Below are 11,802 nucleotides of genomic sequence, written 5' to 3'. Positions count from 1 at the left end.
ACATACAGACATCCACTCACTCCGCAACAACCCAGACTAGGTTATCAAACCCGCCGACAAGGGAGATGCCATGGTAGTCTGGCCGCTGATCTCTACATGGCTGAGGCCACGCGCCAACTCTCAGACACCTCCTCCTACTTATCCTTGTACCATGACCCCACAGACTTTGAAATGCGTCTACCAATTGAAGAGAGAGGAAGCCCAGATTAATCCCTGTAACGGGTATTGAGACAATATCCGATGCCTTTGAGGTATGCAGTGAAATTTGGGATCACCATCCGACGTCGGAACGGGAGAACATTCTCAGTGGCTTGGACTTCCGAATCGGCCACTTCCTACCGGAGACCACGGCTCCCGAAGTCCACAGGCTGAGCTGGGCGGAGATTCACGCTGGCGGCCGTTAGCAAAGGGATCCCAGAGCTATGCGATGTTGAAAACAGCGCAGCCTGAGGCTGGGAGCTCTGCAAACCACAACTCCATGATGTTGAATCAGCAGGCCCAACACTCCGGAGCTTCAAACAGCGATCCAGGTAAGGCATCGCACGCACCGCGGTGAATCCAATATGTATTTTAAAACCAACTGTTTAATGACAACATACAGTAGGATCTAAAAGTATCGCACTATCACTGTCGGGTAGTCATGGTCCTCTAGTCGTGGGGGTGGGGGATTGGGAGGGGGGGGGGGGGGTGCTCACAAGTGAGATGGCCTAGGGCCTCTCTTCATCTAAATCCAGCCCTGTTGATGCCACCATGGCCCTCTCTTGGAGCAGCCTCATGAGCAGTCCCGTCAATTTGCTCCCCCTGCACCTCCACTCCCACATGATCAGGAAGGAGGAACTGAAGTACAGCCGGAAATTGAAGAGATGCCTCATGAGATAATGGAAGAGAGGAGTGCAACCTTTCGCACTCTGAACTGATGTGCAACATGGATTCCTTTGGGCCATTAAATTTGCAAGCAGCCTGGCAGTGCATGAACCCACTTACAGTTGAATGCAACAGAATCAGTCACTTCACACCCTCCCGGCCAATCTTCCGCGAGGCCGTGGATAATTTGCACTGATGGTCCACCAGTGGGATGGAGTGATGATATAAGAAGCAAAGTAAATTGGTATGAAATATCAAGGAGAATCGTAAGCACATGCGGCGTGTCATGTGTGGTTAAACTTGTTCCTTGGCCGCACATATACTGCACGCCCAAATGTCCTTGATATTTAACAGCGAATTCATATGAAATTGTAGGTTGGTATACATCAAACACTTTGTTATTTTATTTTTTAAATTATTTTTTTATCCCAGTAAATTGGTGGAGCTGTTGTCTGGCGGCTTCTATAACATGTGGGGAAAATAACTTGCACAAGTTTTTCACTGTTTCTTTTAAAGCGCCTTTTTAGTTTTTCTAAAACAAAGTTCCCAGCACAATCACACACTTTGAATCTCTCCGGGTCTTGCCCTATGCACGTCCTCTCGGTGAATCGGACCACCTTAAGGACGATTTGACAGAGTCCCCCACTGGATATTACCTAAATAGCAGTTCAGTGAGATCAGCACCCACCCTCCCACCGTCTGCGTCCGTAACTCTATGTCTCTACAGTTATGCAACAGCCTGTGTGATAATGTGCTGTTTTTCAACCTTACCCGGCACGATCTCAGCGCCCGCCCTCTCCGCGGCTGGGTTACGGCCGCATTGGCCGCTCCCTTGTGCCTAGTGTGGCTGTTCCCTTTCGCTGTGCGGACGAGCTCATTGTCAATCAGGCGCTTCCTTATTTCCCCCCACTCTCTCAGTCTTGGTTGCTCGGCGGCTGACCTACTAACACACATCTCGGGCACCATCAGCAGCAGCAGCAGCAGACGAACGAACGAGCGGCTTTTTTGTGGAGAGGCAAGGCGAGGTTTCAATGGGAAGTGGAAGAGAGAGACAGAGAGCTACAAAGTAAACGCGGGAGGACTTCCACTGCTCTCAGCCAGCTTTGCTTAGACATTTACTGATCGCCTCTGCTGGTGTTTGGCGAGGTAAGGAATAGTTTCGTCTGTTACCTTATGGTGTGGTGTGTATTAACATTGATTTAATCTCCGCCTAAAGGCACAGCGCTCCTGGGGAGGCAACGTTGCACGTCTCGCTGTGACGAGCAGCTTCTATATATAAATTATCTAATTATAATATCTATCCATAGCGGAGACACTATTATGTAACCATGGGAGCGCTGCTAGTGCCGGCAACGAGCGTCTGCATGTTCGGTGGTGTAAGCACAGAATTAGAGAGGGGTCCCACAACACATAAAAGACCGCGGTAGATGAATAATTTTGTAACAAGGAGTTGGGATGCCCTTGGTCTAGATCTTGCGTATGCATTGCCGAACAAACAGGTTGGCGCTGGGCGCTGTGCCCACAGACAAATTAGCCTTAATGTGATGAATTTCCCTTTCTACTGTATATATTTTATGACATTATTACGCTATTATTAATAGATTATTCGCCTGCCGAGCACATCCTGTGACTTGTACTTGGAGGGCTTGTTCCTGGAAACATTGCATAATATAGCCATTATAAAACGCTGGCAGCAGCGAGAAGCTGAATGGACGCTTTTGTAATCCTGCTATTAGGAAATTAAGACGCGGGTGCAATACTGTCTTGTCCTTTTCTTGTAACAAAATGGGAGTATTTTTAAATGGTGAAGCAGATATGTATAATCTGTTGGTTGGAAACGCAAAGGGTTGCCTATTTAATGTAAAAATCCGAGTGTTTCCATCACCTTGTGTTACTCGCATCGCTCAAAGGCAACACGCATTGAGCCGACTGGTTCTCCCGGCCCTTTGAAGAGAGCCTGTTAGAAAATGTTGCACAATCTAATCGGGAGTGGGGGAAACTGAAAGTCGAAAGAGACAATGTTAACCGCGTAACTATTGTAAAGCAGGGAGGTAGTATGACTTGGAAAGGGAACGAGGATTGTTTGGGGCGACCAGGAATTAATTGCTTAAAGTGAAAAACCATTTTAAATTGTTGGAATTTAACGGATCTAAATCCCTTTCCCAGTTCTTTGCTCGAAAAACATGGGTGGAATGTTGGTTTATGTGTAAAGTTTTCAGTCATATGCCGCAGCTTTTGTGTTTTCTTCCCCTCCAGTACAAAGGAGTATGTTGTAGGCGTTGGTATCGGGAACACGTGAAGGGCAGCGGCTGCATTCCTTTGTTCGGGGTGGATTGGAGTGAAGAGTAAGTCGAAGAGCTGAATGAGGATGAATCAGCCGCAGGATCAGCTTGGACGCAGCTTTAGTCACGTATTCTGACTCTCACTGTCGCAATCCAATGAGAGGGAAAAAGAAAACACACACACACACAGAAACACATACAGAGGTACATTATATTGTGAGGCAATCGCTTCTGGACTGACATATCGTTCCAGAACATTTCATCAGTGCAGCGATAAACACATTGAACGTTATCGAGACGTCTAGTGGGAGCAAGAGAGACAGAGTGGTGGTAGGGCATTGGCTGAAGCATACCATATATAAGAGGAAAGCAGCTTATTCAAGACCTTATTTTCGTGGTGGACCTGTTAGTTTAGCAAAAGTTCTCCACTCCAGTCCTCTTTGTGATAGATGGCCTCGATTCACTCGGTATGATGGTTTTATTTCCTAATGATAAATATGTGGGTTTCTTTTTCCATATCTCGTAAATTGTCAATGACTTCAGAGAAACCCCCTAACTTTAGTTTAAAAAAAAAAAGATCTATTTATTTTGTACTATGTTTATAAAAATATTCATTCAAATATTAATGTCCACGGCAGTTGAATCTGTTTAATTCAGTCTTTCGAAACAGACAAACCGATTTTCCCTTTGCATATTAGTTTTCCCAGTCAGGCTATTTTGGTTGCATTCGTTTTGTTGCTTTGTTACATTATAGCGTTTGAAATGTGTGTCACTATTATTGTTGACCTGACAGCAGGAGTCAATTGTGTATATGGCTGGCTAAGTAGGTCATTTGTATAATGGCTTTATTTTCCTGGTTCGTGGTGTTGTCATCAACAGCGTTGGAGTGGACCGCTGAGTTGCAACGCGGGTACTCGTCTCAAGAGGGCGCCACGATTATCTTCATTGCAATACCTGTGATTAAGAGCAGAATCGGGAAGTTTTTGCTCCGCTCTAACGTTTAACGTTGTGAAGAAATTAGGAGGAAAGGCGAATTGAATTATACGTACTAATCGGAACCGTGGACACTCAGACTCAGAGACCAGTGTTTTCTGATGCCAATTAAAATTTCAATTGAGGCGAAGGAGACTGCTAATGCTGGAATCTTGAGCAAAACGCAAAGCGCTTGAATAACTCAGCGGGCCAGGCAGCATCTGTGGTGGAAATAGATAGGCGACCGATCGGTTTGGGACTCTTCAGATAGATTTTGAATTGAAACCAAATTTGAATAGGTTTACCCAGCATGTGGATCAAGGATAGTCATTCTAATCCATGTGACTTTTAATATGGTGGTGCTGGTCTTTTCTCAGTATCCAATCCCTGCTAAATCCTGCCAGCGGAATTCCAGCACTTTATCAGTGTGTATTTTAATCTTAAAGCCCTGAGTTATGATAGTGTCATGATTCCCCACTGCCTATCTATCTATCTCAATGTCCATTTGAGTGAAGATGCTTTAAGGTGTCCAGAGATAGTTTGTGGAACCTCACATGGAGTATCCAGTGTGAAATATCCTCTATAACTGCTACATATATACCTGATATATCATTTATATCCTCTATACCTGCTATAGAGGGAGTGCAGCGAACATTCTCCAGGTTGGTTCCTTGGGTGGCAAGTCTGTGATGTGGAGGTGATTGAGTAGAGTATGCCATTTTATTAAAAGTTCAGAACATTGATTTCACTGTAAAATTGTCACAGAGCTCAGCAGGATAGTTGAAGGAAATACATTTCTCCTTGTTCAGGAATCTAGAGTTAGGATTCACTGTTTGCAAAATAAAATACATTTCAGACTGGAGTAAGGCAAAATTTTGTTCACTTTTGTAATTCTCCATCCATATGAGTGGAATTGAGAGATATACGGACAGTCCAGGAAAATGGTGTTATTGTAAATCAACCAAGGTTTTTTTGAATGTTGGAGCAGCTCAAGGGACTCAATGGTCTATTACTATTCCTTTCTCTTCTGTTGTTATAATCATTGTTACTGATTAAGCAGTTGCTGCACTTTTACTGCCTTTCGGACCAACAGTTCAATCCTATTATATTTCTCATTTGATTTATTGCCAGCAAGCAAACTTCACATCATGAATCTAACGTTAGAATCTTATGTGCATTTTATTGCAAGTAATATTAAATGGAAGTGGATTCTCGGTATACATATCTTCCTTTAGCAAGAAAATTGTTAACGAACCTCAATATTTACAAATATTATCTATTAAGCATTAAGAAAATTGAAGCAACGTATTAACTATAAGTATCTGAATTGTGTCAATTATTCTATTCATATGAATGTGGGGCTTTAACCATTTTCATTCTCAAAACAAACAAAGAAATGAAATGTTTGCTTTATCATCATTTCATCCTATTCTGTAAATAGAAATACAGTCATAGTTACAGTTGAGTAATACAATAAGCACAGTGTCAATGGGTACTTGTAGAACATTTTTTGTTTTTTACCGCAAGGTTTTATAGAATAAAGATAAACAAGGATTATGTTACATATATTGTTTCTAATTATGAATAAACCTTTAAAATGTAAGTCTGCTTGCTTTCTCCTTACAGATATAGAACACTTTTGTGGAAACAGGTTATATCATTGCGACCTAACAATTGTGACATGTATTTTTTATAGTTCAGTAAATGTCATAACTTGAATTTTTTTAATGAAAGTATTTACATTCAATGAATTGGTGTATGAAGAGTTTGGGGAAGTTGGGAATTGAGTTGATATTTCTGGGTGGCATAGTGGTGCAGTTAGTAAATCCTCACAGTGCCAGAGACCCAGGTTTAATCCTGACCCTGGGTTCCGTCTCTGGAGTTTGGCCATGTGGATTTTCTCTGGGTGGTCTGGTTTCCTCCTACATCCTAAAGATGTGCTGGTTGGTAGGCTAATCTTCAATCTGAAATAATGTGAGGAAAACGAAGAGAATGTGGGAGAGAATAAAAGTAAAATTAGATGGCTCATGATTGGTAGGCCAAAGTGCCCATTTCCTTTCTATATCTTTCTCTAACTCGATGATAAATAGTTAAATAAATAAACATTTGAATGCATTACTTAATTAAATTATTTTTAGCACATTTCTGTGGAGAATAAAGACCATCAATTTGTTAGGGAATTGATAATGATGTTAGATATCGGCATGTTTGAAGATAATATATTTCTAAGCTAGTGGACAAGGAATGTTATAGTTATATGTTATTGTTACCCTGACTGCAGCATTAATAAACACATTTGGACAGGATATTATTTCTCAGCCCGTCACTTTCCTTCTGACATTTAAAGTAGTTATTGAAAAACCTTAAAATTCATCATACCATTTACAACAAGAATGGGAAATGTCCCCACATAAATCATAAATTTATCAGGGAATTATTGTTGAATTATTTTTTATTATGTTTTTTTGTTCCCATTTAAGCATCGACCCTGAAGAACTGAGTTGATATTTTCATGTTTTAACAGCTGACTAGTTTATTTATTGTGAAAAGTAACTCATGATTTCAAATAATCAACCGTCTCTGGGGAACTACCTTTGCAGAAATTATTTAACAATAAAAAATAGAGAAGTGCTCTACCAAGTAGTGAAAATCCGCATTAAAATATGCAAAATCATATAGATTTGTTCGGTAAGCTATTGCTTTGAAGTTGAAAGTTAATGATAGATGAAATAGACAATTAATAATATTGTTAAATGGAAAATTGTCTTCCCATGTTAAGAGCGTTTATCCATTAGGATAATCAAGACAGTTATTTTTACATGCATCTGAATTGTAGATTACATTTTTAGAAAAGCAAATGAAGGATCTGTCAGTATCAAATTTATACTCAGCAATACTTTAAAGATGGATTTTGAAAATTGAATAAAATCTGAATCAGTTGGAAATCCTTAACTCCAATTAAATTAATTTTCATAAAGATTCTGTGAAGTTTCCTAGAATCTAGCCATTGAAATATGTGCAATTGATATTTTCTTTGTCTGGAACTGGCCATCTCCACCATGTTCTGCTAGAGGGCAAACAGATTAATAGCCAACATTTATAAATCGCCAGTCCTGTTTTAGATGTTGTAGTAGTTGGAAATGGTTATAGTTCATAAAAATGATTATAATTCTTAAAATTTGTTTTAATTTCAAAAAGCATAGAATTTGGAGAAGGCACATTTGCGCAGAAATAGGACTATCATGTTTAAATATGTATATAAATAAATATTTAATTGGAGATGGGGAAGGGGAATTTACATTGCTTCATATCTTTTCTTAACTCTGATTCATCAGCGTTGTATTTTATCAATAGTGACAGCAACCCATTACCAGGATAAATCCACCTGTTTCAGAGAACAATCAATCATCTGCGTTGCTTTTAATTTAAGAAAAGCAAAAACAATCTTTTAGTTAACCGTCACAAAAGTCAGTGTACACAGAGAACAATTATAATTAGTAAAAGCAGCTCATCTCATGGTTTAAATATTGTTTGATTCATCAGTGATGCAGGACTATTTATTTTATATTAATTAGGTATGATTACTTGGAAAACATTTTAAACAAAAGCAGTGAACCTCCTACTTTTGTTCTATACGGGCCAGTGAAGCTGCACAATACTTCCTCTATTGCGCTGTCATTATTTATAAACTTGCTCTGTTAATATGTAAAAGGTTCAGCAGTCAAATATCACTTTTCATCTGATACTGTATTTGATCATTTTTTTACACAAAGAAGACTGACTGGTTATTCTAAGAATTGCTAGCAATCATTTCCACTAGTAATCACTCCTGGGATTTAACTTGGTGGGATCCAGGCTTACTGAGTAATTTTCCAAGTTATGACTAACAAAAATAATATTTATTGAGTATGTGGTTATTTTCAGCATATATATCTTTCAAGAAACAGACTGGTAAAAATACAAATTAGTCCTTTCAGGCAAACTGACTACAGTACATGATGTAATGTAACAACATTTTTTTATCTTTTTTTAATCAGCAGTGTCGTGTTTGGTGTCCTTGTATTCTTATCTCATCTGTGTTTTGGCCTGAGTTCTTGTTGCTATGTACTTCTGACCTCTCGATATAGAGTTAGAAAGATTGTCAGTGTAATGGTTGCAGCTTCAGTTGTGGTCTATCAGTATCTATTAGTGATACAAATACAAAAAGGGCTTCCCCAATTCCTGGATGCCTTTTGGAATTCATAATCATTCTTTATTAGCCAAGTATGCTTTGCAAATTGAGGGACGGATGCTGTTAAAAAGAAACTGACAAAACCATTTGTTTGAGGAGATGACTGCAATAGAGAAGTAGTCATGCCAAAAATAATGCTGCGGTATTTTGTTTAAGAAAAGGTTTAAGACTATACTTTAAAGAAATTTAGTTCTACTGTTTAGGACGCCATTTAAAGAAATTTACATGCATCTACATAGTGGTTTTAGAATTATTGTCGAAACGAGGAACTGCAGATGCTGGTTTACAAAATAAGGCACAGAGAAGTGGAGTAGTACAGCAAACCAGGTAGCATCTCAAACTGGATCTTGAGTCTGAAGAAGGGTACCAAGCTGAACCATCCCCTATCCATGTTTTTCTGGGATGCTGTCTGATCCGCTGAGCTACTCCAGCACTCTGAGTCTTAAAAAAAATATTGTTCCCAAATAATTGTTAGAGAATATGCATGCATTGATGGAACTTGTATATATTGGGACGTATTGGCTCATATTTCTCCCTGATAATGTGGACTGTGGCACTCACTACCCACCTTGAGGAAAGCTGTCTACAAAGACCCAGCAATCCCTGTGCTGTGAATGTCGCCACTTCTGGTGCTGACAGCTCCCTGGGACCTCTGGTATCACACAACTGTGGTGTCAGCATCTGCAAGCTGGATAAATAGGCCATCTCAGTTTAAAAGAAAACTGAAGTAGAAGCCATTATTGTAATCCACATTTTATCATGAATTCTGGATGGGATGTGGTCTGCTCTTTAACCAAAACGTTTTAGTTAAAAAGCAAGTCACATAATTACAAACATGAAATCAGCTTTTTTAATCAGTAATTATATCTTTAAAATGTCTACCTCTCACAAGAGTGCAATCTTTTAAATATTATTTTTACAGCAAGAGTAGTTTGTAAATACCAGAGGTTCTTATGTTTGTGAACTTGACAATTAGGCTGGAGAAAATTGCAAATCTGCCAGTGAATCACTGTAGCAACCTGAGGATTTTCATTTAAACTCCAGGAGTTGCTGCCTGATTTCTCCCATAATAATAAAGAGCACCAATGGCTCCATGGTGTTTTCTAATTGCAGATTTTAAGTCTTAATAAAGGTGAAATAGGTCTATGAAATTGAAAATTTGATGATAATGTATGCCTGGAACTTCATGCCAGATTGGTAAAGCTAAATGCACTGTATAATTGAGTCTGTCATTGATGTCAGAGTTCTGGAGGCTATCTGTAATACACTCTCGAGAGTTTAGCACTGCCAGCAGAAAATGAAATTCTTGGCAATTCTTTAACGTGGCATTTGTTTCAAAATGATTAATTTGTTTAATTTTCTTTCTTCCAGGATGTCGATAAAATCACAGCGTAATTGAAAGACTTCTTCTATCAAGTCCAACAATAAATCTTGCAGCTGTTTTGAAATCCAACCGGTAATGAAGATCTGGGTGCAATTAAGGTTTCAGATTTCATTTGTGTTGCAAACAGTGAAGGTTTGGAAGTAGAAGCCAACTAATGGAAGAAACATTTTCAATGAGGCATATTCTAGAAAATAGTTAAGAACATTTTTGTCCCATCAGCCATACATACACGTGAGGACAAAGTTGACATAATGGAAGCACAGAGACCAGCTCTCCAGAAATATACAGGATTGGTTGGATCTTGCGTTTCTGGGGAACAAATGATGGTATTAGCTCCTGCTTTTGAAAACAGTGCAGAGACTTTTTCTGCAGATGACAGTATGATGAGTGATGACATGAGCATTGGGTCTCTCAAACAAAAGTCTTCGACTTGTCGCAGAAAGCGGGAATTCATCCCTGATGAGAAGAAAGATGAACTATACTGGGAGAAGAGAAGAAAAAATAACGAAGCGGCCAAAAGGTCACGTGAGAAGCGGCGTTTGAATGATATGGTTTTGGAGAACAAACTTATGGCATTAGGTGAGGAAAATGTAAGACTGAAGTCGGAGCTTTTAGCTTTGAAATTAAAATTCGGATTAATTACTGCGGCATTTTATGCCCAGGAAATACAGAATCTTGGAAATTCTCCAGGGCCATGTTTTCAAGACTATAAACCCTCCAACATAAATTTAGCTGCTTTCCAACCAGAACATGAACATAATTTCCTTGCAAATGGCTGTATTTCTGTCATTAAACACTCTCCACCAAGTTCATTGTCAGATGTTTCGGAAACGTCTTCAAATGCCAGGGAAAGTCCCCTTCTCCAAGTTGCATGCAAAAGCCCAACCAGTACTTTCAATGTTATAAAACAAGAACCTCTGGAATTCAAACTAGATACTGGGACCTGCTTAAGGGAACCCAGTGAGGATAATGGTTCATATATTGCAACTGTGTACAGGAACTACATTGGGAATGCTTTCAATGGAAATTATACCCATTCACCACCTTCTTTACAGATTACTAGATCATCAAGTAATTCCCCAGGAACATCAGAAGCCGATGAAGGCATCCAAGGGAAAAATACATCTGAAGAAGATGGAGAAGATGAACAGCGTGTACCAAAAGGTCCAATACCCTCTCCTGTAGAACCAAAAATTGTGAGCATTGCCACGGTTAAGTTTCACAACTCAAATTCTTCTGCACTGCCTCACAAGCTTCGCATCAAGGCTAGAGCAATGCAGATTAAAGTAGAGAATGCGGAGGCACATTATGCAACGACAGGGAAACAACCCTCTGCCAGCAATATTTCCACTGAAAAATCTTGCTCATTAGACAGTGCGACAATGTTTAAATGCAATTCTTCAAAGCCAGTACACTCTTCTCTTGCTCCTTTGTCTATTCAAGTTGCAAGCATCAATGATTGGTCTCAGAAACCAGAACTCTGGCGTCAAAAGGAGATTGAAGAGAAATTGGAAGGGGCATATAAAAATGTTCAGCCATGCTCTCCAGTTGCACTAACAAACCAATTGGTTAATTCTGGGAAGGACTCTGCTTGCAATGGCATTCACCAAGGGGCACACTTGGAATCTGAGAATTTGTACTTAAAACAAGGAATTGCAAACTTAAGTGCAGAAGTTGCATCATTGAAAAAACTGATAGAAAAGCAGCAGGTTACTGCTTCAGACACTGGCAAATGCACTACCGAGAAAAGACTTGCCAACTAAGATTCTATGAAAGATTCTAAATGAAGTAGAGTAGTACATTTTATATTATGCTAAATTTTCACTGGAACTGTTGTCATTTCACTGTAGTTAAATTGTGATTTCTTGTAAATGCTTATGTACGTTCTGAATTGTACATTATGAAATTTGTCTTTTGTGACTTTGTGATAAACATAGTCTGATGAAAACATTCACTTCTGTACATTCAAATGCCTGATTCAATGCTACAGATGAATCTTTTACCTTTTTGTTTTATCAGACATCAAAAAGCAAAATATCAGGTACAATAATTAAACTGTTGATGAATAA

At 39.3% G+C, this 11,802-nt stretch overlaps 1 protein-coding gene across 5 annotated transcripts; it reads left to right on the top strand.

The window, feature by feature from the left end:
* Window positions 1-1,657: 1,657 nt before the first annotated feature.
* Window positions 1,658-11,802, top strand: nfil3 (nuclear factor, interleukin 3 regulated). Of its 5 annotated transcripts, none has more exons than XM_033017754.1 (3): window positions 1,658-2,010; window positions 3,121-3,209; window positions 9,721-11,802. In XM_033017754.1, exon 3 carries the CDS (start codon window positions 9,985-9,987, stop codon window positions 11,494-11,496), a length of 1,512 nt encoding a protein of 503 aa, XP_032873645.1. In that variant the 5' UTR covers window positions 1,658-2,010; window positions 3,121-3,209; window positions 9,721-9,984; the 3' UTR covers window positions 11,497-11,802. The 5 variants fall into 5 exon arrangements, with proteins under 5 accessions (XP_032873645.1, XP_032873643.1, XP_032873642.1 ...); XM_033017752.1 differs by having other exon boundaries at window positions 3,121-3,350; XM_033017751.1 differs by having other exon boundaries at window positions 3,121-3,613.

The sequence above is a fragment of the Amblyraja radiata genome, chromosome 3, assembly GCF_010909765.2.
Source record: "Amblyraja radiata isolate CabotCenter1 chromosome 3, sAmbRad1.1.pri, whole genome shotgun sequence".
Taxonomy (NCBI): Eukaryota; Metazoa; Chordata; class Chondrichthyes; order Rajiformes; family Rajidae; genus Amblyraja; species Amblyraja radiata.
This window is presented reverse-complemented; position numbering and strand designations above follow the sequence as displayed.